General features: G+C 43.8%; 1 protein-coding gene across 3 annotated transcripts in view; it reads left to right on the top strand.

Moving 5' to 3' along the window:
* LOC106574139 (FH1/FH2 domain-containing protein 3) overlaps positions 1 to 24,696 on the top strand; it is a 273,559-nt gene that overhangs the window by 242,752 nt on the left and 6,111 nt on the right. The window contains exons 11-25 of one of the 3 annotated variants that reach the window (XM_082959703.1): positions 1,933 to 2,028; positions 4,755 to 4,805; positions 9,907 to 10,074; positions 10,262 to 10,396; positions 11,170 to 11,220; positions 13,805 to 14,013; positions 14,991 to 15,596; positions 15,888 to 16,858; positions 18,083 to 18,241; positions 19,304 to 19,486; positions 20,382 to 20,501; positions 21,915 to 22,076; positions 22,580 to 22,770; positions 22,937 to 23,129; positions 24,614 to 24,637. In XM_082959703.1, the coding sequence (XP_082815829.1) occupies positions 1,933 to 2,028; positions 4,755 to 4,805; positions 9,907 to 10,074; positions 10,262 to 10,396; positions 11,170 to 11,220; positions 13,805 to 14,013; positions 14,991 to 15,596; positions 15,888 to 16,858; positions 18,083 to 18,241; positions 19,304 to 19,486; positions 20,382 to 20,501; positions 21,915 to 22,076; positions 22,580 to 22,770; positions 22,937 to 23,129; positions 24,614 to 24,637 (3,319 nt within the window). The remainder of the gene's footprint in view (positions 1 to 1,932; positions 2,029 to 4,754; positions 4,806 to 9,906; positions 10,075 to 10,261; positions 10,397 to 11,169; positions 11,221 to 13,804; positions 14,014 to 14,990; positions 15,597 to 15,887; positions 16,859 to 18,082; positions 18,242 to 19,303; positions 19,487 to 20,381; positions 20,502 to 21,914; positions 22,077 to 22,579; positions 22,771 to 22,936; positions 23,130 to 24,613; positions 24,638 to 24,696) is intronic. The other 2 variants (XM_082959705.1, XM_082959707.1) reach the window with 2 other exon arrangements.

Here is a 24,696-nt window from a genome sequence, read left to right on the forward strand (position 1 = left end):
TATTTACACTGTGAAACTATGCAATACATATAAATAAACTGAATGACAAAAACAACAAACGTAACGCAGAGGTGAAACATACACTGACTCAAAGATAATCTCCCACAAACCCAGGTAGAAAAAAACCCTACTTAAGTATGATCTCCAATTGGAGACAACGAGGACCAGCTGCCTCTAATTGGAGATCATCCCAAACAAAACCAACATAGAAATACAAAACTAGAACATGAACATAGAAATAGAAAACATAGAAAAACACCCCCTGTCACGCCCTGACCTACTCTACCATAGAAAATAACATCTTACTATGGTTAGAACGTGACATAATGTCACGGTTGTCGTTGGGAAAGGAGGACCAAAATGCAGCAGGTATGTGGTTGCTCATCTTGAACTTTTATTAACTCAAAATGAACACCAAAATAACAAAACGAACTCATGATCACCGAAACAGTCTTCTGAGGCTCACATACGCTAGACAAGAAACAATCTCCCACAAAACCTACACCAAACAATTACCCATATATAGGACTCTCAATCAGAGGCAACGAGGAAGCACCTGCCTCCAATTGAGAGTCCCAACCCCCCCATTAACCTAATATAGAAATACACTCACTCGACTAAACATAGAAATACCTAAACATAGAACATAAACCAAAACCCGGAAATAATAAATCAAACGCCCTTCAACAAACACACCACCCCGAACCACATAAAACAAATACCCTCTGCCACGTCCTGACCAAACTACAATAACCATTAACCCTCATACTGGCCAGGACGTGACACATAAACACTATTATTGCACACAAAGCAATGTATTATGTGACTTGTTCAGCACATTTTTACTCCTGAATTTATTTCAGCTTGTCATAACAAAGGGATTGAATACTTATTGACTCAGACATTTCAGCTTTTCATTTTTAATCAATTTGTTAAAAAATATATATATTCAGGCTGTAGCACAACAAAATGTGGAAAAAGTCAAGGGGTGGGAAAGTCAAGGCACAGTGTGATGGCTACCTTTCACCCTGCCACACACAGCATCATACTATCCACCGTTAGCAATGACAGTTCTTTTTAACTTGCATTTCTGCTAGCATTTCTGCTAGCGCTCCAGTTCGGTTCTGCAGATAGTTCAATTGAACCCAGAGGGTTATATGATACTGACTCCCACCAGTCCAGTCCACCACACACAGGAAATTCAGACCGCCTTTGAAGATCAGTGTTTTCCATATCTGTAATGAAACACAGGCGGGCGGGTCAGAGGAAACTTGACAGCACAATGGGACTAGAAAAACTCTCGTATGCATATGATGTATGCGACAATCCTTTATCAATTAAAACCCTCCAGATATGACCACACAGTCACAGTCTAGTCAATGGTTGTGTCCCAAGTGACACCATTCTCCTACACTGTGCACTACTTTTGACCAAAGCCCATATGGCTCTGGTCAAAAGTAGTGCACTATATAGGGAATAGGGTGCCGTTTGGGATGTACACTATGATCATTGATCAACCTCTGGTCCGGGGACCGTTACTGGTCCCTAAGATGTTACTGGCTGGTCCAGAGCTGCTGGTGTATGCCAGATGGTTAGCTGACATTGATTTAGTCAGTTCTCATGCAGTTTTTTAACGTTATCAAGCACTGTATGTAATTAATGAAATGAGGACATACTAACTAAAAGCTATGAACTTCTTTGAACTATACTGCCTTGTGTACACATTTTTACGTCCCTTGTCAGTTTTGACAGGACGTGCTGTGTGTACTGCATTCTGTCTGTCAGTTCTTTGTCTCTTTTTCTAGACAGTTTTCTACTGTATTTTGTTCATGTTGTCTGTTGCAATTTTTCCTCCTTTTCCTCTTTCTACTCTTTCCCGTCTATTTTCTCCCTCCCCTCCCCTCCATCCATCCCTCCACCCCTCCTTTTCAGAGAGGAGGAAGAGGATGAGGAGGAAGAGGAGGAGGAGGATGAGGAAGATGATGAGAGTCATGATATCACAGAGACCACTAGAAAGGGCTTCCACAGGTACTTCAGGAAAACAGGTTTTCCCCCAAATAGAACCTCTTCTTCCGTATCTTTCTTTCAGTCTTGTCCTCCATCCATCTCTCCCTTACTGGACGATATATAGTGTTGTTAACCGTGTATGGGTGTGTTAGAACTACAAAAAAAGCATATCTGTTATTGTAAACGTGTAATGTATTCCCCTTGGATATACCCCACCCCCTTTGTCCTCCCCTTTGCTCTGTTACTCTGTTGTTTTAGCATGGTGCCCGTGCAGGCAGTAGAGGACTCCTCTAGCTTGTGTTCTCCTTTTCACTGTATGGTCAACCTCATCCCTGATGCCTCAGCCGCCTCAGAGAGAGAGAGAGAGAGTGTGGCCATGGCCAGCCCTATGGCCCCTGTGTCCACCCCCCCTAGAAACACTGGCTCTAACCCCCAGGATGTCTCTCCCAGTCCCAGATCTACTTCCCTGTTCATAGCGCTGGGCTGGGGGAGACTGCCAGGCACTGCCCACCCTCTGGGCCAACAGCACAGCACCTCTGTAACCTCCTCTTCCTCCCTCTCCTGCTCCTCCTCCCCCTCGAGGGGACGTAGTCAGTCCTACCTCCAACTGCCCAAGCCCCTCCCCCTCCCCCTTGACGTGGACCTGAGCCAGGTGTCTGCCTCTGCTGGGGCCGAGGAGTGTGTTGAGAGGGGCGTGGCCAGACAACAGCGCTACAGGTAGAGGTGCAGCAGCAACAGGAGCTATACAGTTCACTACTTCACCTCTGGCATTACATTCACTATGAAGGAATACCTCCCCAACTCTTAAATATACACTGTCATCCCTCAACACTGGTGTCTGTGTCTGCCTGGCTTGCTCCCTCACAATCCACTTGGCTGAGAAGCTGCCGTACTGAATGTCTTTTGGACAGGGGTATAGACGGTGTTAATGTCTACCGTGTCAGACAGATTCTGTGTTGTCGAGTCATATTTGCTTTCCATGGCCTACGAGGCACTTGTAGATGGTCTTCCTCATGCATGTTATGTATGCTCTAGCTTGTGTCCAGTTGAACACATCTTTAGCTTGCCTCGGCATTCCTTTGGCCTTTAAAGGCCCAGTGCAGTAAAACATTTGATTTTTTCTGTGTTGTATATATATTTCCACACTATGAGGTTGGAATAATACTGTGAAATTGTGAAAATAATGAAAATACCCTTTTAGTGTAAAACTGATTGAAAAGACGGCCTGAAATCTCCGCCTGTTTTGATGGGATGATTTGGCCTGCCTGGTGACATCACCAGGCGGTAAATGAGTTTCAGAAATGAAACACCACATGTACATTTAACCATTCGTTAGAAAAAATGACAATGCATAGTCTTGGTATTAGGGCTCTGCTCCTTCAGGCTAGCTCACTGCCAGAGCCAAGCGTCATATGAACAGGATCAAATAACTGCAGGCAGTGAGCATGACATGCTATATCAAACCCCTGAAGGAAGAAACACAGAACCCGCAGGTGGAGGCTGGGGTGCTGGTGGGATATCAGAATCAGCAAGCATAGCGAGTAACAGCTAGTTACAGCAACAACGACAGCAAGAGACACCAGTGCATGCATTCACGTGCCATTCAGCATCCAGGAAGCATGTGTACAACTGGTAAACTTAAATAGACTGAATGGAAGTATAGTGTGAATCCAATTGGTGCAATATCTGCTGATGTCACCACACTGGGGTTTCCCTCCTGAACCGGCTCCACTTTATTAATAGACCAATAAGAAAGAGATTTACAAACCTCTCTGCAATAACAGCTAGTTTTTATTTTTCCCCTCCGTACTCAAACCACTCCCAGATAGTCCTAGCTAAATTCTTGCTTGAGAAATTGCTCTTTCCTAAGAAGCTATTTTTGTTTATTTTTGACCATTTGAACTGAAAAACAATCACTGTGAGGTACTTAATAGTTACCCAGAAATGATTTGATGTTGAGATAAAAACGTCTACATTGGGCCTTTTAAAGATAGTTTAACACCAGGTGCCCAGTAGGCTGCTACATTTTCCTGTCCGCTGTGTTTTATTTTATGTTGCTTCTATCATCCATCCCGGATGGCACGCATACACACGAAAAAAAAGAAAGAGAAGAATTTGAACAAAGACGTATCATTTCCTTGACTGAGTCAGCTGCTAGATGTGCAACTCCAGTTGAGAACACTACGTTTTCCTGACATTTACTGCTCATCTGTCTTTCATTGTGGCGTTGCACCACAGTTAAACCCAGACATGCCTAGAAAATAAAATTCAAAAATGAAAACGCACCATAACTCACGTTTGAGTGTCTCTTAGATGTCTGTGTAATGTTGTGTGGAGCTGCAGCAACAGAGATAGGATGGAAAGTAGTGTTGCCATATTGTGAACAGACCAGGCCCGAAGTGCCTCAGTGTGTAGGCCTACAGTAGAGCGCTCCCTACCTCCTATCCCATATCATCCTAGTCTTAATGACCCACCAGGAAGTAGAGGTCTTTGAACTGTGGGCTTAAAGGGAATTAAAAAAAGGTTTGATTGTTTTTAAAGAGTATGTAGAGTCCGTGTCGGTGGGGGGAGGGACAGAAACATTCTCTTGCTTCTTGGAATCACCATGTATCTTGCTACTATCCTTCAGTCAATCGTTCTCCAGACTTCCGTTTTCTTTGTGTTTAACCCTTGCATGTTTCTTTCCTTCATTACAATTTGTACTTGACTGTCCCTCTCCTCTCTCTCTCCTCACTGTTTCCCTTCAGCAGCCAAACAGCTGTATTGTATACATCTAGAGCACCCGTTAGTGCTGGAAGGTAAGACTTAGCCACTAGGTTAACACTAGTCTTATAGTCTTATAGGTAAGACTTAGCCTCCAGGTTAACACTAGTCTTATAGTCTTATAGGTGTAACCCTCTCACCAGGCTCAAATATGACTCTCACAATATGAACTTATGCAGAGTATCTCAGCAGCATGGGATGTTAGGTGAGAAGGACATCTCCAATAAGAATTCCTATTGTAAACTATCTAGGGTTATGACAATAGGGTATTAACTTCAGATGAAATGATTGTAGGTTTCTGTTATTGAATCAGGATAAACCATCCCATGCATTCAATTAAATTGAAACAATCAATGACTCCACCAAGGCAACATACATAACGTTCCATATGTGTATTAAAACATTTTCAAACACAAATACATTTTCAGACACAACATCAAAAGAAATAAAAAATAATAAACCCCAATGAGTCATGCACAACCCGTGTCCAAATTATTTCAAGTTTGCTTAACTTCTCTAGGGCCAGTGGGACGAAATCATCCCACCTACGTAACAGCCAGTGGAATCCTGTGGCGTGTTATTCAAATACCTTAGAAATGCTATTACTTCAATTTCTCAAACATATGACTATTTTACACCATTTTAAAGACAAGACTCTCGTTAATCTAACCACACTGTCCGATTTCAAAAAGGCTTTACAACAAAAGCAAAACATTAGATTATGTCAGCAGAGTACCCAGACAGAAATAATCAGACACCCATTTTTCAAGCTAGCATATAATGTCACATAAACCCAAACCACAGCTAAATGCAGCACTAACCTTTGATGATCTTCATCAGATGACACTTCTAGGACATTATGTTATACAATACATGCATTTTTTGTTCAATCAAGTTCATATTTATATCAAAAACCAGCTTTTTACATTAGCATGTGACGTTCAGAACTAGCATACCCCCCGCAAACTTCCGGTGAATTTACTAAATTACTCACGATAAACGTTCACAAAAAACATAACAATTATTTTAAGAATTATAGATACAGAACTCGCTATGTCCGATTTTAAAATAGCTTTTCGGTGAAAGCACATTTTGCAATATTCTAAGTAGATAGCCCGGCATCACAGGGCTAGCTATTTACACACCCACCAAGTTTAGCCCTCACCAAACTCAGATTTACTATAAGAAAAATTGGATTACCTTTGCTGTTCTTCGTCAGAATGCACTCCCAGGACTTCTACTTCAATAACAAATGTTGGTTTGGTCCCAAATAATCCATAGTTATATCCAAATAGCGGCGTTTTGTTCGTGCGTTCAAGACACTATCCGAAAGGGTAAATAAGGGTTACGCGCCCGACGCGTTTCGTGACAAAAAAAATCTAAATATTCCATTACCGTACTTCGAAGCATGTCAACCGCTGTTTAAAATCAATTTTTATGCTATTTTTCTCGTAAAAAAGCGATAATATTCCGACCGGGAATCTGTGTTTTAGTACAAAGAGAGAGAAACTAAAAACATGGTGTCGCCCTGTGCACGCGCCTCAGCTCATTGTCCTCTGATAGACCACTTAACCAAAGGCGCTAAAGTTTTTCAGCCAGCGGCTGGAATTATATCATTCAGTTTTTTCCCGGGTTCTGAGAGCCTATGGGAGCCGTAGGAAGTGTCACGTTACAGCAAAGATCCTACATTTTCAATAAACAGAGCCAAGAAGCCCAAGGAATGGTCAGAGAGGGTACTTCCTGTACAGAATCTTCTCAGGTTTTTGCCTGCCATTTGAGTTCTGTTATACTCACAGACACCATTCAAACAGTTTTAGAAACTTTAGGGTGTTTTCTATCCAAAGCCAATAATTATATGCATGTTCTAGTTTCTGGGCAGTAGTAATAACCAGATTAAATCGGGTACGTTTTTTATCCGGCCGTGTAAATACTGCCCCCTAGCCCTAACAGGTTAAATAAACCGTTGGCGCACGTTGGAGCTCAAAAACAAAATGACGACACCCAAAAATATCCAGAAGCACCTCACGTTGTGGTTACTCACTGCTTGGTAGATATTCCCTCAGAGAAGTATGGCAGTTCCATGCAGGTTTCCTCACAAAGTCCAAGGCAAGCACAGCTACCCATGCAGACAGTAGCCGTAACCGATATCCCATGGGAACACGAACTCGTTAAGTTTCCCAAGCAATTATCTCCCGGTGTCACACGATGCTAGGCTAACCTCAAGGCTGGCAAATACCTCCACGACGAGACAGTAGCTTCAGTCTTTACTAAGTTTTAACAAAATTATAACAACTCTTTTATAAACTAAAACATGTATTTCCCTTCATATCTTAGTAGGTATGGGTTTTGTTCTAGTTCTGTCGTCTTCTTTTATAATTTTTCTTCACCAACCGTCCTAAGGTAAAACGTCCATCCCTTCATCAACGTCTTTTTTCCCTCTCTTTTCTCCCAGGCCTCCCGTTAACCAGGTCAACTCCCATTGGCCACAACTTAACAAGCGACCTTATTGGTCAAAACTTAAACTTCAAAGTAAAACAAACTATTCACTTATACATTAAATAAATATTTCTTCAAAAAGCATAATGCATTAACAACATTACAGTTTAGGAGCAATTCAATCATCTTTTAAATATAATACCAATTAATTATAACAAATAAACTCAATACCTGGTTCAAACAAGGGTATTACATAGGTAAGAATTAGCCTCCAGGTTAACACTAGTCTTATAGTCTTATAGGTAAGACTTAGCCTCCAGGTTAACACTAGTCTTATAGTTTTATAGGTAAGACTTAGCCTCCAGGTTAACACTAGTCTTATAGTCTTATAGATAAGACTTAGCCTCCAGGTTAACACTAGTCTTATAGTCTTATAGGTAAGACTTAGCCTCCAGGATAATACTTGTCTTATAGTCTTATAGGTAAGACTTAGCCTCCAGGTTAACACTAGTCTTATAGTCTTATAGGTAAGACTTAGCCTCCAGGTTAACAGTAGTCTTATAGTCTTATAGGTAAGACTTAGCCTCCAGGTTAACACTAGTCTTATAGTCTTATAGGTAAGACTTAGCCTCCAGGTTAACACTAGTCTTATAGTCTTATAGGTAAGACTTAGCCTCCAGGTTAACAGTAGTCTTATAGTCTTATTGGTTAGACTTAGCCTCCAGGTTAACAGTAGTCTTTTAGTCTTATTGGTTAGACTTAGCCTCTGCTATCTTAGGGCATCTATTTAGATACTGTAAACGCAGGGGGGTTGAGGGGAATTTGGTTCCCTTTAGTGAAACAAATTTCTACATGAAACTCATTTCTACATTTCTAAATGTTATTTTTAGCTGAATTCCTAGTGATTTGACAGTGGTGATCTGGACACCCTGGAGATTTAAATTATTCGTCAGTGCTTTCCAGCTGTATCAAACATACCATGACATGGCAGTGAACCCTGCTGCTGCATGCTGAGCACCTCTTGGAATGCAACGCTGCTTGCTTCACTATCTCATTCAACAGAGCCATTAAAAAGCACCTTAAAAAGCAGCAGGGTTGTTTAGGGGTCAGCTCTGCTCTTGAGTACAGTCATTTCCTCCCTTAAGTTGAATCCCACTCAAGTCTCGCTGCTCTTGGCTGTGTGCTTGTCTTGGGTGTCTGGCGACTGCCTTTCAGGACCTCCACAGGCAGAGGAACAGTGGGTTAACTGCCTTGTTCAGGGGCAGAACGACAGATTTCTACCTTATCAGCTCGGGTATTCGATCCAGCAACCTTCCGGTTACTGGCCCACACTCTAACCACTAGGCTACCTGCCACCCCTTATATAGTGCAATACCTTTGACCACAGCCCGTTGGGCACTATATTGGGAATAGGGTGCCATTTGTGCTGCACACAGAGAGTGGAATAAGCCTGATGCCCGCTGGCTGCTGATGCCAGCTGCCCAGAGAGAGTGGAATAAGCCTGATGCCCGCTGGCTGCTGATGCCAGCTGCCCAGAGAGAGTGGAATAAGCCTGATGCCCGCTGGCTGCTGATGCCAGCTACCCAGAGAGAGTGGAATAAGCCTGATGCCTCCTGGCTGCTGATGCCAGCTGCCCAGAGAGAGTGGAATAAGCCTGATGCCTCCTGGCTGCTGATGCCAGCTGCCCAGAGAGAGTGGAATAAGCCTGATGCCTCCTGGCTGCTGATGCCAGCTGTCCAGAGAGAGTGGAATAAGCCTGATGCCCGCTGGCTGCTGATGCCAGCTGCCCAGAGAGAGTGGAATAAGCCTGATGCCTCCTGGCTGCTGATGCCAGCTGCCCAGAGAGAGTGGAATAAGCCTGATGCCTCCTGGCTGCTGATGCCAGCTGCCCAGAGAGAGTGGAATAAGCCTGATGCCTCCTGGCTGCTGATGCCAGCTGCCCAGAGAGAGTGCTAGAAAGGCTGTCCTCATAGAGCAGTGTGAGATGTGTGATGACCATGGTGATAAACCTATAGAAAACTATACTGTCAGTGTATACCCATGATGCGAATAGGTCTCATGGTCATACACAGAACTACAGTCAGCCTTGGTTAGTCCACACTGTACAACCACAGCTATTTAACATACAGTGGGAAAGGTTTAGTTTAGTTTATTCATTCGACCATTTTAAAAAACAAGCACACATAAAACTTGAAAAAGCCATACATGCACATGAATAAAATCATTGAGGATAACGCACAATAAAGTCTGGGACTTATTTCCATTGTGGTCCTCTTGAGACAAGATGGCTAGACAAGACCGAACACAGTATGGCAGTGAAGTAATAAAATAAAAACATAGAAGAAGAACATCTATCTCATCATTCCAGTTATATCATAGGGGTTATTCATATGGGCACAGAAGTGCATTTTAAAGCTGTCCAGAGAGGACGTTGTTTTTATAAGCACGTGTCTGGTCTTTTTTCACACCATACTTTGAGTTAGTGAATGTCACACAGTGACCGAATCAGAGCCTAAAGTTGGGATGAGTCCCAAATGGCACCCTATTCCCTTTATAGTGCGCTACTTTTGACAAGGGCCCATAGGGCTCTGGTTAAAAGTAGTGCATATATAGGGAATAGTGTCCCATTTGAGACACACATCCTTAGTGTTGTGAATTATAACCGTGAATAACAATGTTTCCTCTTCCTGTTGTTTCCAGCCGACACATAGGCCACGTCATGGTGCTCCCTGGCAGGTCCCAGGGTGTAGCCAGCGCCCCCACCACCCCTGTACACCGCTCCCAGGGTGTAGCCAGCGCCCCCACCACCCCTGTACACCGCACCTTTGCCACCTCAGGGGCCCCACAGCTGGACTCCAAGCCTGACAGGTCAGCACTCAATCAATCAATCAATCAATCAGTCAATTAAATAAGCCACCTCTGTGTATGAGTTCCAGACCTGGATTGAAATATTATTTATTTTCTTTCAAGTAATTTAGGTGCGCTTGTTTTAGCTTGCCCAGCGTAATAGGACCAATGGAATAGTAATATGGTCTTCCTCTGTTTGGTTACCCAGACCTTCTCTGGGGAGCTTGTTGTCCTCCTCCTACAGACAACACCAGGAGTCTCTGACTGCAGAGAGAGAGAGGAGGAGACAAGAGAGGGAGGAACGACTGCAGAAAATCGAGAGGGAGGAGAGGACCCGCTTCAAGTGAGTCCCAACCTGCATCACATCACACTACTCATAGATGGAATTATCCTTTTCACGTTTACATTGCAGTTCAGTTCCCTCATTAAAAGTCCCAAACCAATTAACCAGAATCAAACACGGAACTACTTTGTCCACAGCTTTATACACTTATCTGTAAGGTTACTGGCTGGAGTGATGTAGTTTTGTCTGGGATGAATAAGAGTCTGAGCCTTGTTCCACAATATATCAGACGAGTTGGAGATGTTTAGAGACTGGACATACTTGTCTGTCTGTCTGTTTATTATGGTCATCAGTCAGGGACATACTGTGGATCTAAGGAGGAGATACATGGTCTGCATCCCAAATGGAGATCTACTGGGCCATAGGTCTCTGGTCAAAAGTAGGGCACTTATTATGGGATATGGTGCAATTTGGGGTGCAGCCATGGAGACGTTGGTTGGGCAGAAAACAAAGTCCTGCTGGCCTGTCTTTTACTTGTTTTCTATGGCCATATAAAGAGCTGGATGTCAGATGGAGCGCTGGAAAGCTCCTCTGGTCTGTGTGTCTCCTCTGTCATGTCAGACTATTTCTCTCCCACAGTATCTACAACTATTCACACTCATTGGTTAACTAAGGATGTCTTTTAAAAAGGTACTATAGAATGTGAATGAAAACAAATATGAATTGATAGGCACAATAAGATACAGATCTCACATTCTTTACACATACTGTCTGTCTCTCTCTCTCTCTCTCTCTCTCTCTCTCACACACTCACTTACTTGGAACATTATCAGTCGGGATTACATGGACAAGAGGGAAGAGACAAGACAGGCCAGAGAAGAGAGGTATGTTGTCTACTTTCATTTCTAATATACAAATAGACACAGTGCTCTCTAGCAATGTAGATTCTAGAATCATTCAGATAGACACAGTGCTCGCTAGCAAGGTAGATTCTAGAATCATTCAGATAGACACAGTGCTCTCTAGCAATGTAGATTCTAGAATCATTCAGATAGACACAGTGCTTTATATCAATTAAGATTCTAGAATCATTCAGATAGACACTGTGCTCTATATAAATGTAGATTCTAGAATTATTCAGATAGACACTGTGCTTTATATAAATCTAGATTCTAGAATCATTCAGATAGACACTGTGCTCTATATAAATGTAGATTCTAGAATCATTCAGATAGACACTGTGCTCTATATAAATGTAGATTCTAGAATCATTCAAATAAACACTGTGCTCTATATAAATCTAGATTCTAGAATCATTCAGATAGACACAGTGCTCTATATAAATGTAGATTCTAGAATCATTCAGATAGACACAGTGCTCTATATAAATCTAGATTCTAGAATCATTCAGATAAACACTGTGCTCTATATAAATGTAGATTCTAGAATCATTCAAATAAACACTGTGCTCTATATAAATCTAGATTCTAGAATCATTCAGATAGACACAGTGCTCTATATAAATGTAGATTCTAGAATCATTCAGATAAACACTGTGCTCTATATAAATGTAGATTCTAGAATCATTCAAATAAACACTGTGCTCTATATAAATCTAGATTCTAGAATCATTCAGATAGACACAGTGCTCTATATAAATCTAGATTCTAGAATCATTCAGATAGACACAGTGCTCTATATAAATGTAGATTCTAGAATCATTCAAATAAACACTGTGCTCTATATAAATCTAGATTCTAGAATCATTCAGATAGACACTGTGCTCTATATAAATCTAGATTCTAGAATCATTCAGATAGACACTGTGCTCTATATAAATGTAGATTCTAGAATCATTCAGATAGACACTGTGCTCTATATAAATCTAGATTCTAGAATCATTCAGATAGACACTGTGCTCTATATAAATGTAGATTCTAGAATCATTCAGATAGACACTGTGCTCTATATAAATGTAGATTCTAGAATCATTCAGATAGACACTGTGCTCTATATAAATGTAGATTCTAGAATCATTCAGATAGACACTGTGCTCTATATAAATGTAGATTCTAGAATAATTCAGATAAACACTGTGCTCTATATAAATCTAGATTCTAGAATCATTCAGATAGACACTGTGCTCTATATAAATGTAGATTCTAGAATCATTCAGATAGACACAGTGCTCTATATAAATGTAGATTCTAGAATCATTCAGATAAACACTGTGCTCTATATAAATGTAGATTCTAGAATCATTCAGATAGACACAGTGCTCTATATAAATGTAGATTCTAGAATCATTCAGATAAACACTGTGCTCTATATAAATGTAGATTCTAGAATCATTCAAATAAACACTGTGCTCTATATAAATCTAGATTCTAGAATCATTCAGATAGACACAGTGCTCTATATAAATCTAGATTCTAGAATCATTCAGATAGACACAGTGCTCTATATAAATCTAGATTCTAGAATCATTCAAATAAACACTGTGCTCTATATAAATCTAGATTCTAGAATCATTCAGATAGACACTGTGCTCTATATAAATCTAGATTCTAGAATCATTCAGATAGACACTGTGCTCTATATAAATCTAGATTCTAGAATCATTCAGATAGACACTGTGCTCTATATAAATGTAGATTCTAGAATCATTCAGATAGACACTGTGCTCTATATAAATCTAGATTCTAGAATCATTCAGATAGACACTGTGCTCTATATAAATCTAGATTCTAGAATCATTCGGCTGTAATAAGTACAACAGAAAGACTCTGACATGAGGGACTAATATGCCTTGAAACCTTTTTGAGGAGAATTGTTAGCAGATGTAGAACAAGTCAGGCTCAGCCTCTGGGCTGAAATATAGGTGTCAGGCCCCCTCTAGACCTGCTGCTGTGCATTAAGACAACTACAACTGAATGGGACGAGGTGTGGAATTGGCTTTAAGTCATGGATACGGTCCAGATAAGGTAGGCTATGTGTAATGTACCACCTTCCAGACATATGTAGGATCAGTGTTATTTAAAACAGGAATCCTAAGTTATGTCTGCTGCCTTTTTGAAATGTATGTCCAGTAAATTGATAGGATTTTCAGTCCCGTACCTCTGACTGAATAGAGTGTGACGTCTAAATCAAGATGAAACACTGTTATCAGACCCATCTGCGGAGAAGTCCAGGTAGTTTTCTGTAGCTATCTTCAACATTTATGTGTCAATGAAGCACCTGGAGAAATCCGAGAAGCATCACAGAGTCCCAGACATTTGGCCACTGTTTCAGAAAAGGAAGTGTGAGGGAACTGAATACAGTATATTACTGGTATCGGTGGCAGTAGCCTCGAGGTTAGAGAAGCAGGAATCTTCTCCTACCCCCATGAGATAGAGATGATATAACAATAGACCTAAACAGGTGGAGTAACATCCTTTTTGAAGAATATTCTGTGACTTCCTCTTCCAGATATAAGTGCGTTGAGAGGCTTGCAGCAGAGGAGTATGAGAAAGAGAGAGAGCGTGCGAGAGCGCCACCTAGGGGGCGCACAGAGATCACCCTGAGCCTGAGCCCCACCCCCTCCAGTCGCTCCGCCTCCCCCCGCTGTGCCACGCCCTCCTCCATCGCCTCTCTGGAAGACGCTGGCACCATTCCATCCCAGACATACCAGACGCAGGGTAAATAACCTTTTCCAAACGTTTAACCAACATTAAAGCTCCCATCCCAGACTCAGAGTAACATAACGTTCTCCAAACATTTAACTATCATTACCGGTCCAGAGAAGTTTTATGTATTAGTTCCCGGGGTCTGAATTAACACATGGAGGGTGATTCACTCACACTTTGGAATTAGATTCAGCTGGACTAATGATGGCTGCATGTTGTCTGTTGGGGGAAAAATCAGCAGGACTTGATAAGAAAAGGATTTAATTCTTGTTTTTCTGTGTGCTTCAGAATGAGGTGTCTGTAAGTGTATGTTGCTAAATCCCAAATATGTTTTGGGATGGGATGGATATTACTTGAGCTGCCTGTGGGAAAATGCTTTGCATGATGGTTTGAAATGTAGTGAGAGGCTAGCTTTTAGGTCCCAGGCATACCCCAGTGATTTGTATGCGATTGTAGTGTGGTTTGGCTGTGGTAGCGCCAGCCGCTAGGGCGTGGAACTCTTAATATGGGGTTCCATTCACATTCTACAGTAGGAGCCAGGAAGAGGTGTGGTGGACTGCGGACTACAGCACTGACCATAGAGGGACAAGCCTTTCAATACCTCACAGACTCAGTTATGATGATACATGAATGAATATCATGAGAACTAGATGTTGCTAGTCTGGGGTGGTTATTCTAACCTACCAAAATGGGATAATGGGATCAAATGAGATGTTGAATCTAATTTTGAAACACATTGTCATCATAGCTGTTCATTCATTTCCTGTAACATTCAATGAAGTACGAATTGACATGCTTAACGACTTGTGCTCCGGACTGAAATCTAGACAATTTATCATTTTAATTAATTAAATGTCACAGAGCAATTTTATGGTTTTTACATTATAAACAAGATCATTTAAAAATGATATCAGACAATATTGAAAAGGCACACAATCGAAACCCTTACAGTAGCGTTCTGTTTTGTTTGGTCCTGTTTTCTTTACCAGGAAGTGAAGTAGACGTAGAGCCAAGCCGTGACCTTCAGACTAGAACTACAAGTCCAGCGCCAGAGTTAATAGTATCAGGACCTTCTCCAGAACCCACAGAGTCCCCCTCCCAAACCCCCTCAGCGCCAGGCGAGGAGCAGGCAGAGACAGAGACGCAGGCAGAGACAGAGACGCAGACAGAGAAGCAGGAAGTAGCTGAAGTTGAGCCCAAGGAGGAAGTACTAGAGCTAGTGGAGTTAGCGGTAGATGAACAGACACAGGGTAAAGAGCAGGAAGAAAGTGAGGAGGAGGAGGAGGGTAAGGAGGAAGAGAGACAGCCAGGGAATGAGGTGGAGGGAGAAGAGAAGGTAGAAGAGGAGGTAGAGGGAGAAGAGGTGGGGATAGAAGATGTAGAAGTGGTAGAGATGGAGGAGGAGGGAGAGAGGGAGCAGGCTGCGTCGGAGGAGAGGGAGGTGGAGGAGAGACTGGTCCTCCTCAGTGAGAAGGAGAGGCAGAACGAGGAAGTGAATGAGAAGGACAACTGTTCTGCCTCCAGTATCTCCTCAGCCAGTAGCACTCTGGAGAGAGAGGAGAGGGAGGAGAAAGTCAACAACAACCATGAACCAGGTACCAGCTGCCCATCAGCAGGAAATACAGACTTTAGGACACTTGGCCTTTTATGGCTTAACATTTGACTTGTGATTTGTGCCCATACTGTAAATGGAACACTTGCTAATCTTCCATATGCTGTACATCAGTAGGCAAACATTGAAGTTCAACTCATGTCAGAACATTTCATTCTGCCCATGCTCTCATTTCAGTTTCTGATATATAGATCTGCTCTCTATTCTGTTCTGAAGGCTAGCAATCCAATAGTAATCCAATCCACCCTTCCTCCTTGTGTTTGTCCACCTCTAGGCCAGTGCATTAAGGAGGAAGACGTGAACGGGCAGTGCAGCAAGATCCTCAACAGCAAGCGCTTCATGCTGGACATGCTCTATGCCCAGAACAAGACCACTGCTGACGAGGACGAAGAGAAGGCGGGAGAGACGGAACAGACGGAGAAATGCAAAGAGGGGATGGAGACGTCATCACTGGAGGGTCAGGACGGGTCGTCGGTGGCCAGCCTAGCCAGTCGTATCTCTACACTTGAGGCCAGCAGGCAGGCCTGCGAGGAGAACGTCAAGAAGATGGAGGTGCAACACCTGGAGAACCAGGGGAGCGTCAGGGCCGTGGCCGAGAAATTTGGAGACCTTGTTAAAAGCCTTGTGTCGCCTCACGAGCTGGAGGCATTGGAGAAGCAGCAGGGGCAGCTTCAACCTGATAAAGACAAAGCTCCTCTGGCCCTGTCCTCCTCTCCCCTACCTCCGAAGAAGGAGTCAGATTATATCTGGGACCAGCTGATGGCAGCCCCCAGGGAGCTGCGAATTAAAGAGATGGACTTTACAGACCTGGCAGACGAGGATGATCTGGACATCCTAGACGTGGACAGTGTGCTGATGGGCTCCAGTGACTTGATGATCCCTCCCCCTCCTCCCTGTCTCTCCGCCCTGCCCCCTCCCCCTCCCCTGGGCCTGTTTGGCTGCCCCCCGCCCCCTCCTGTCCCTGGCATGATGCCCCCTCCCCCGCTCTTCATGGCCCCCGGACCCGCCCAGCCCTACCCGGGGTCCCCCCAGCTGAGCCGAGGGACAGGGGAGCCCCCTCTGTTCCAGAAGAAGAAGAAGACTATCCGTCTTTTCTGGAACGAGGTAAGGCCAATGGACGGCCAGTACAGGAACCACAAGCGTTGTAGAGAGTCTCTCTGGTCCAAACTGGAGCCGGTCAAAGTGGACACGTCCAAGCTGGAACACCTGTTTGAAACAAAGTCCAAGGAGCTGCCTGTTACCAAGGTACCTTTGTTGACTGTTTTGGTACTGCATATTTATACGTATAGGAAATGTATGTGGTTTGCTCAAGAAATTCATTTGTGAAATGATGTCACTTAAGCATTTAGGGGCGGTTTCCCAGACCCAGATTAAGACTAGTCCAGGAAACAGCCCCATAGATGCTTCCAACTTGTCCTCTTCCTCCAGAGCACATAGGTTTAGACATAAGGTGCGGATCTACTATCCAGCTTCGCCGTGTTGGTAAAGGCTGACCTGCATGTTGTCTGCTCTGGTTGGATTCTCAAAGCTGACAGAGGAAACTATGTTTTCTCTTCATAATTCACTGTTTCCTTCTGTGTGTGTGTTTCTGTTTTGGTTTTGTCCATTGAGCCTGTTGAGCTGGAGCCCCGTGCTCATGCTTCAGGCTTCTTTCATCCACAGCAACAAAAGTAGTGCCATTTATAGGGAACAGGGTGCCATTTGGGAAGTAACCCTGCTGTCCATGGTGACGTTCTGACCTCGCCCCACCCCACGCTGTCTCCTGCTTCAGCCTATTGAAGAATGCAGTGCAGGATTTAAACCAGATTGTCTTAAATGTACTGTAGGTTAACCCTGTCGTCCCGACCTGCTAGTAGACAGAATGATAGAATGTGATGGATTCCCTCTAGTATCTTGTCAACATCATCAAAGGTGCAGCCTGTCTTCTATAAAGTTTTCTCCATCACTTTAAACTCAACTGACTCTGAGATGGTCCAAAACTGAAAGCAGGAGTGATATATAGAAATATAGACGTAGCTAGATATACTGTAGAGAGGCCAACCACACAGGGAGATCAGATCTACTATAAAAGGTCATATACAATATTATATTCACACAGTTTTGGTCCCTTGCCCTGATCCATTGTGATTGAGACACTCTAGTTCTGAACGTTTCAACATTTGATCTCACCGTCATTTGTTAATGGTGTATTTTTATGTTGAAAGTTTTATGGAATCCCTGGACTGATATTATGTATAATACATTTGCAAAAATGTCTAAAAACCTGTTTTCGCTTTGTCATTATGGGGGTTTCTGTGTAGATTGATGAGGAAAATGTTTTATTTAATGCATTTTAGACTAAGGCTGTAATGTAATAAAATGTGGAAAAAGTGAAGGGCTCTGAATACTTTTCCGAATGTACTGTATAGTATAATACTAGTACTTTATTGTTGTTAATATAATGTCCTGTTTCTGTGTATCTCTACTCAGAAAACAGCAGTGGATGGGAAACGACAAGAGATTATTGTCCTGGACTCCAAACGAAGCAATGCCATCAACATCGGGCTGACCGTCCTCCCCCCTCCCCGCACCATCAAGACAGCCATCCTCAACTTTGACGAGTACGCTTTGAACAAGGAGGGGATCGAGGTAAGCTGCATGTGACATGGTGTATTGAAATGATTGGACTATTATGATTATATATCCTAGTCGTTATCGATGTGTATCTCTAGCAAAGTCACTGTAACCATTATCTCTTGAGTGTGAATCTGAGATGTCTCGTCATCTCAATGAAAGCATGTTGGAAAAAACATGTCTGTTTATCTGTACGGTCAATACTGAAAACACTGCTTATTTCTGACCTGCCAAACAAACAAGTCATTCACTTCAACTGAGTCCAAAATAAACTTGGTTTCACTTAAAACCTGCACAAAAAAAGACATACGTTTCCAATGTATTTCCACAACCAACTTTTCACTCCAAAAAATGTATGTTTTCAATGAGTTGGGACTGGATGTGGTCAGTGTGGACATGTCATGTGGTTTCTCAGCTGGAAGCCTGGAATCTTAGCTTATCTCATATAATTAATTATTGGTACGTACCATTAAAAGTTAGCTCCACATGCATATTTTAAGATGGTTTTCTAACCATAATATAGACCTTTGGAGGACTTCAGATGGTGGACATAATGATTCATGTTGCATCTCCTCCGTCTTATATAATCTGCTGACCTTTTCCATCTTTTCCATGGGAACATTCTTATTTAGAGAGGAGCACTGCAATGTACTGCTCTACCTTCTATGTCTATTTCTCACAGACAGACAGCAGCAGAAAGGTAGAATGTTCAGATGTCTGAGGTTGTAGGCCAAGGCAGGAATTACTATTTTTCCAATAGCAAATATGTTCGTTTGATAATAAAAAATAACTGGAAAATTAGAAACATTCCATCTCTCCCACCACTCATCTCTATCTCCATCCCTCCCTTTCCTCTTCTCCTTCAAACTCCCCCTTTCCTCTCCCATCTCCACGTCCGTCCTCCCTTTCTTCTCCTCCTTCAAATCCCTCCTTTCCTCTCCTCTTTCAACTCTGGTCCAGCCTCTCCAACCTAATGTGTGTGTGTGTGTGTGTCTGTGTATCTGAGGGGTTGGTACAGAAGCAGACACATTTATGTCTCCTATGGATTCATGAAGTCTTCTTGTCCTCCTTTCCTAGAAAATCCTGACGATGATCCCAACGGAGGAGGAGAAGCAGAGGATCCAGGATGCTCAGCTGGTGAACCCTGACGTCCCCCTGGGATCAGCAGAGCAGTTCCTCCTCACCCTGTCCTCCATCACGGAGCTGTCCGCCCGGCTGCAGCTCTGGGCCTTCAAGATGGACTACGAGGTCACGGAGAAGGTCAGAGCACCGCCACCTTTCTGTCATCACCCGCACCAATTCCTAGAAGTGGAGTCATGCACTACCTCACACTTCCTATGTGTACATCATCGTCGGATTGTGCAATACAAGAGAGAATTGTTGGATATGAATATGGATTGGCTTGTCGTAGTTCACATACCAAGGTGTCGTAGTTAAGGAAATAGGTGTCGTAGTTAAGGAAATAGATGTTGTTTTCCATATAGCACCTGACTCCTCTATGGTTGTTACTGTATGTCCGTTGTTGTTGAACATACGGGTTCAACAAAGAACAACATGAATAATTCCTGGATGTTGTTTCTAGTTGCAGTCTTAAAGTCATAATCTCGTGACCGACAGTTACCATCTGTCCAGCACACACACAGAGAATCATCTTACACTAACTAGAGAAATACTCCCAAACAAATCACTTTAACATTTAACCTTCAAACAAATCTCTCTGACATTTAACCATCATAAAGTATTCTCAGCTGGTTCCTGTAATGACTGGCTTCAGTTTAAAAGGCTGTATTTGGATGTGTGTGTCTCTCTCGCTCTCTCTCTCTCTCTCCCTCCCTCCCTCTCTCTCTCCCTCCCTCCCTCCCCTCTCCCTCTCTCTCTCCCTCTCTCTCCTCTCTCTCTCTCTCCCTCTCTCCTCTCTCTCTCTCTCTCTCTCTCTCTCTCTCTCTCTCTCTCCCTCCCTCTCTCTCTCTCTCTCTCTCTCTCCCTCTCTCTCTCTCTCTCTCCCTCCCTCCCTCTCCCTCTCTCTCTCTCTCTCTCTCTCTCTCTCTCTCTCTCTCTCCCTCCCTCTCTCTCTCTCTCTCTCTCTCTCTCTCTCTCTCTCTCTCCCTCTCTCTCTCCCTCCCTCCCTCTCTCTCTCTCCCTCTCTGTTTTACAGGAAGTGGCAGAGCCTCTGCAGGACCTTAAGGAAGGGATGGACCAACTGGAGAAGAACAAGACGCTGCGTTACATCCTGTCCACGCTGCTGGCTATAGGCAACTTCCTTAACGGATCCAACGTGAGTAGCATTACAGAAGTCTGGCCTGGGGCTGGAGGAGGAGAAGAGATGAGCTCTCTCTCTCTCCCTCTCTCTCTCCCTCTCTCTCTCTCTCTCTCTCTCTCTCTCTCTCTCTCTCTCTCTCTCTCTCTCTCTCTCTCTCTCCCTCTCTCTCTCCCTCTCTCCCTCTCTCTCTCTCTCTCCCTCTCTCTCTCTCTCTCTCTCTCTCTCCCCCCCTCCCTCTCTCTCTCTCTCTCCCTCTCTCTCTCTCTCTCTCTCTCTCTCCCCCCCTCCCTCTCTCTCTCTCTCTCCCTCCCTCCCCTCTCTCTCTCTCGCTGCCTTTCTCTTTCTCTCTCTATCTCTCTCTCCCTCCCTCCCCTCTCTCTCTCTCCCTCCCTCCCCCCTCTCTCGCTCTCTCTCTTTCTCTCTCTCTCGCTGCCTTTCTCTTTCTCTCTCTATCTCTCTCTCCCTCCTTCTCTCCCTTCTTCCCTCCTTCCCTCTTTGCCCCCTGCTAAGCACTGCCATATTGACTTGGCAAAGACAACAGTGTGCTCTCTGTTTGTAGAGGAATGTGCTGTATGCTGTCCGTTTGTCTGTCTGTGCACCAGACACTAGCTAGCCCACTACAGCAGTGTATCTGCAAAGGGAAGGCATCTGCTCAGCGATGCACCCAACCCTGGCGCTGTCTGTCTATTGGAATGAAAGAGAGGCATAAAGAGAGAAAGAGAGACAGAGAGTGTGTGTGTGTTTGCCTGTGTGCGTGCATGCTGTGCTTGTGTGTCTCAAAGGTTTAGGATATGAGAGCCAAACATGCAAGTCAGAAAACATGAGGCATCAAGCAAGTAGTTCAGCTAAATAATGCCTGTGTTTATATTTGACGATAAACCATTTAAAATGGGCACGGGAACAAAGCAAACCTAGTTAGGATGATGTCTTTCAGGAGATGTTTTTTTATTGTCCTTTTTAGGTAGCTCTGCTCTTGCTAACTAACAATTGGTAGGTCTGCAGTTGATTGTGGTTTGTGATAATCACCTACTAATGAAGCTGAATTACTGGTTGACCACTGGATAGAAACCCTTTCTCTTTGTACAAGATCTGTCCAACATAAAAATACCCATGTTCTGTAATCTCGTTGTGGTGCATATTGGTGACTCATGCTAAAGCGGAAATTTACTGCAATTTGGGCCTCATTTGGGCCTCATTTTGGGAGTCTGATGTTAATAGCATAGACTTGTATCTGTTGTAGTTACATAATGGGTGTGCTTCTTTTGTGTGTGTGCGTGTGTGTGTGCGTGTGTGCGCGTGTGTGTGTGCGTGTGTGTGCGTGTGTGTGTGTGTGTGTGTGTGTGCGTGTGTGTGTGCGTGTGTGCGCGTGTGTGTGTGCGTGTGTGCGCGTGTGTGTGTGTGTGTGTGCGTGTGTATTTATGTATCCAGGCGAAGGGCTTTGAGCTGGGTTACCTGGAGAAGGTTCCGGAGGTAAAGGACACGGTTCATAAGCAGTCTCTACTGCACCATGCCTGTTCCATAGTGGTGGAGAAGTTTCCAGACAGCTCAGACCTGTACTCTGAGATAGGAGCCATCACCCGCTCGGCTAAGGTACGCCTGTGATTGCCTTAGTATAAAGGACTCATGGAAACTCATGGAAATGATGTTTATCCTTGTAATCCATTTCTTGCTATCAAGCAAAACCTATGGCTAGATTCAATCTGATCGGCCCATTTTGACTAAGTAACTTTTTGCAATGTTTCCGTGGAGACCACATTCACGGTAAAAGCTGCATATGTCGGCTCAATCGGAAATGACCTTTAAATTTAAGTCGCGTTCTAACAAGGATGCTCTGCAGTCTGGATTGAACCTAGGCCCTAATCAATAATGATTGTCATAAATAATTTATTTTATGTCCATGTAGGCAGCTTTAGGTGTTACTCATTAATTACGACGGTTGCTTGTATCAAATCCAAAATGCCATCTCCTGTCATTGTGTAGCTTGAGCAAGGCACTTAGTCTAACCTCTAAACTAATCCAGGGGCGACACATTTCCATTTCCTGTGAACAACGGACAATAAAGTAAACTTCTTCTCTGCCACCTTGTTTCTCAGGTGGACTTCGACCAGCTCCAAGACAACCTGAGCCAGATGGAGCGACGCTGCAAAGCATCATGGGACCACCTCAAGGTCATCGCCAAGCACGAGATGAAGCCTGCGCTCAAACAGAAGATGTCCGACTTCCTAAAGGACTGTGCAGAGAGAATCATCATCTTGAAGATAGTCCATCGGAGAATTATCAACCGGTATGATTATAGTGAAGGGTCTTTTGATGCATTCTTTTAACTCGTTGAAATACCATCCAACGTAGCTTTGACCCCATCTGTTTCTCCAGAGAGAGATAACGGTGTGATGTCTGACAGCGTAAACTGCAATGTGATGTCATCATGTTTTTCTCTCTACGTCTTGCAGGTTCCATGCCTTCCTGTTGTTCCTGGGCCATCCAGCGTACGCTGTGCGGGAGGTCAGCATCCACCGCTTCAGTAAGATCCTCAGTGAGTTTGCCCTGGAGTACCGGACCACGCGGGAACGCGTCCTGCAACAGAAACAGAAGAGGGCCAACCACAGAGAGAGGAACAAGACCAGAGGAAAGATGATCACAGATGTGAGTGTTGTTGTTCACCTAACAGGCCTGCTCATGGGAAGTGGCTCAAATGGTGCCCTACTCCCTGTATAGTGGACTACCTTTGACCAGGGCTCTGCTAAAAAGTGGTGTACTATAAAGGGAATAGGGTGGCATTTGGGACGCAGACCTTGTATATTTAAACACTTTTAGTCCCTTTCCCCATCTGGTCTCTTTTTCCTTTGTAGGCTTCTCCTGTCTTCTCCTGTGTTCTCCTGTCTTCTCCTGTCTTCTCCTGTGTTCTTATGTCTTCTCCTGTCTTCTCCTGTATTCTCCTGTCTTCTCCTGTCTTCTCCTGTATTCTCCTGTCTTCTCCTGTGTTCTTATGTATTCTCCTGTCTTCTCCTGTGTTCTCCTGTCTTCTCCTGTATTCTCCTGTCTTCTCCTGTGTTCTTATGTATTCTCCTGTCTTCTCCTGTATTCTCCTGTCTTCTCCTGTGTTCTTATGTCTTCTCCTGTCTTCTCCTGTGTTCTTATGTATTCTCCTGTCTTCTCCTGTGTTCTCCTGTCTTCTCCTGTATTCTCCTGTCTTCTCCTGTGTTCTTATGTATTCTCCTGTCTTCTCCTGTATTCTCCTGTATTCTCCTGTCTTCTCCTGTGTTCTTATGTCTTCTCCTGTCTTCTCCTGTGTTCTTATGTCTTCTCCAGTCTTCTCCTGTGTTCTCTTCACCTGAGACTCTCTCAATTTATTTTTTGAACTTCCTCATTGTCATCCTCAGGATTTCATACCCACCTGCTCACTCTCCAAACACGTGGCCACTGGTCATCCCAGACAACGCATTCATTTCCAATGACATCAGCATAGTTTCACACATCCAGTACAGTGATTGGTTACTGTAACAATTATCAGTGATCTGTTTACTATGTATCCTATTCTAAAACAGCAGGACTGATCCCCTCTCCCCATACTCCTGCTCCTCCTCCTTCTACCCACCCTCCTCCTCCTCCTCCTGCTCCTCTTCCCTCTTCTCCTCTTCCTCTGCCCCCTCCACCTGCTCCCCCTCCTCCCTGTGTGATGATGAAACTCCCTCCAGCCCAGAGGGGCCTGCAGCCTGCTGTAGGTGGGAGATGGAGCAGCGCTCCAGGGCCTGTTGTCCTTGGTAGGGTTCACCTCCAGTTCAAGAGCACCCTAATTCAATCACTGTGTGAAATATTCCAACCTTTGGATGTCCCTGCAGGAGAAATAACTAGCCCCACAGCGTGATCACGCTGATCTCACAGGGAGTTGTGTGGTCGTCATATCCAATGGTGAATTTGTGGACCGTACAAAAGACAAGACGTGTGTTAATAGTCGACCACCGTTTTTAGATAACCTCATTTACAGAATAGAACATTCCTCATTCTTCTTTTTGTCAGAGGTCATATTTCTGCTCTTTCTGTCTGACTATGACGCCTCCAGAACATCTCATAACATCTCCTTTTCTGTGTCTTCCTCTTCATTTCATCTTCTTCCCTTTCCTCTGTAGAGTGAGGATGAAGAGGATGGTGAGGTATGGGTGTGTGTGTGTGTGTGTGTGAAAGTGTGAACAGGTGCATGTGTGTGTGTTAT

Source organism: Salmo salar, chromosome 02 (genome assembly GCF_965601325.2).
Source record: "Salmo salar chromosome 02, fSalSal1, whole genome shotgun sequence".
NCBI classification, from domain to species: domain Eukaryota; kingdom Metazoa; phylum Chordata; class Actinopteri; order Salmoniformes; family Salmonidae; genus Salmo; species Salmo salar.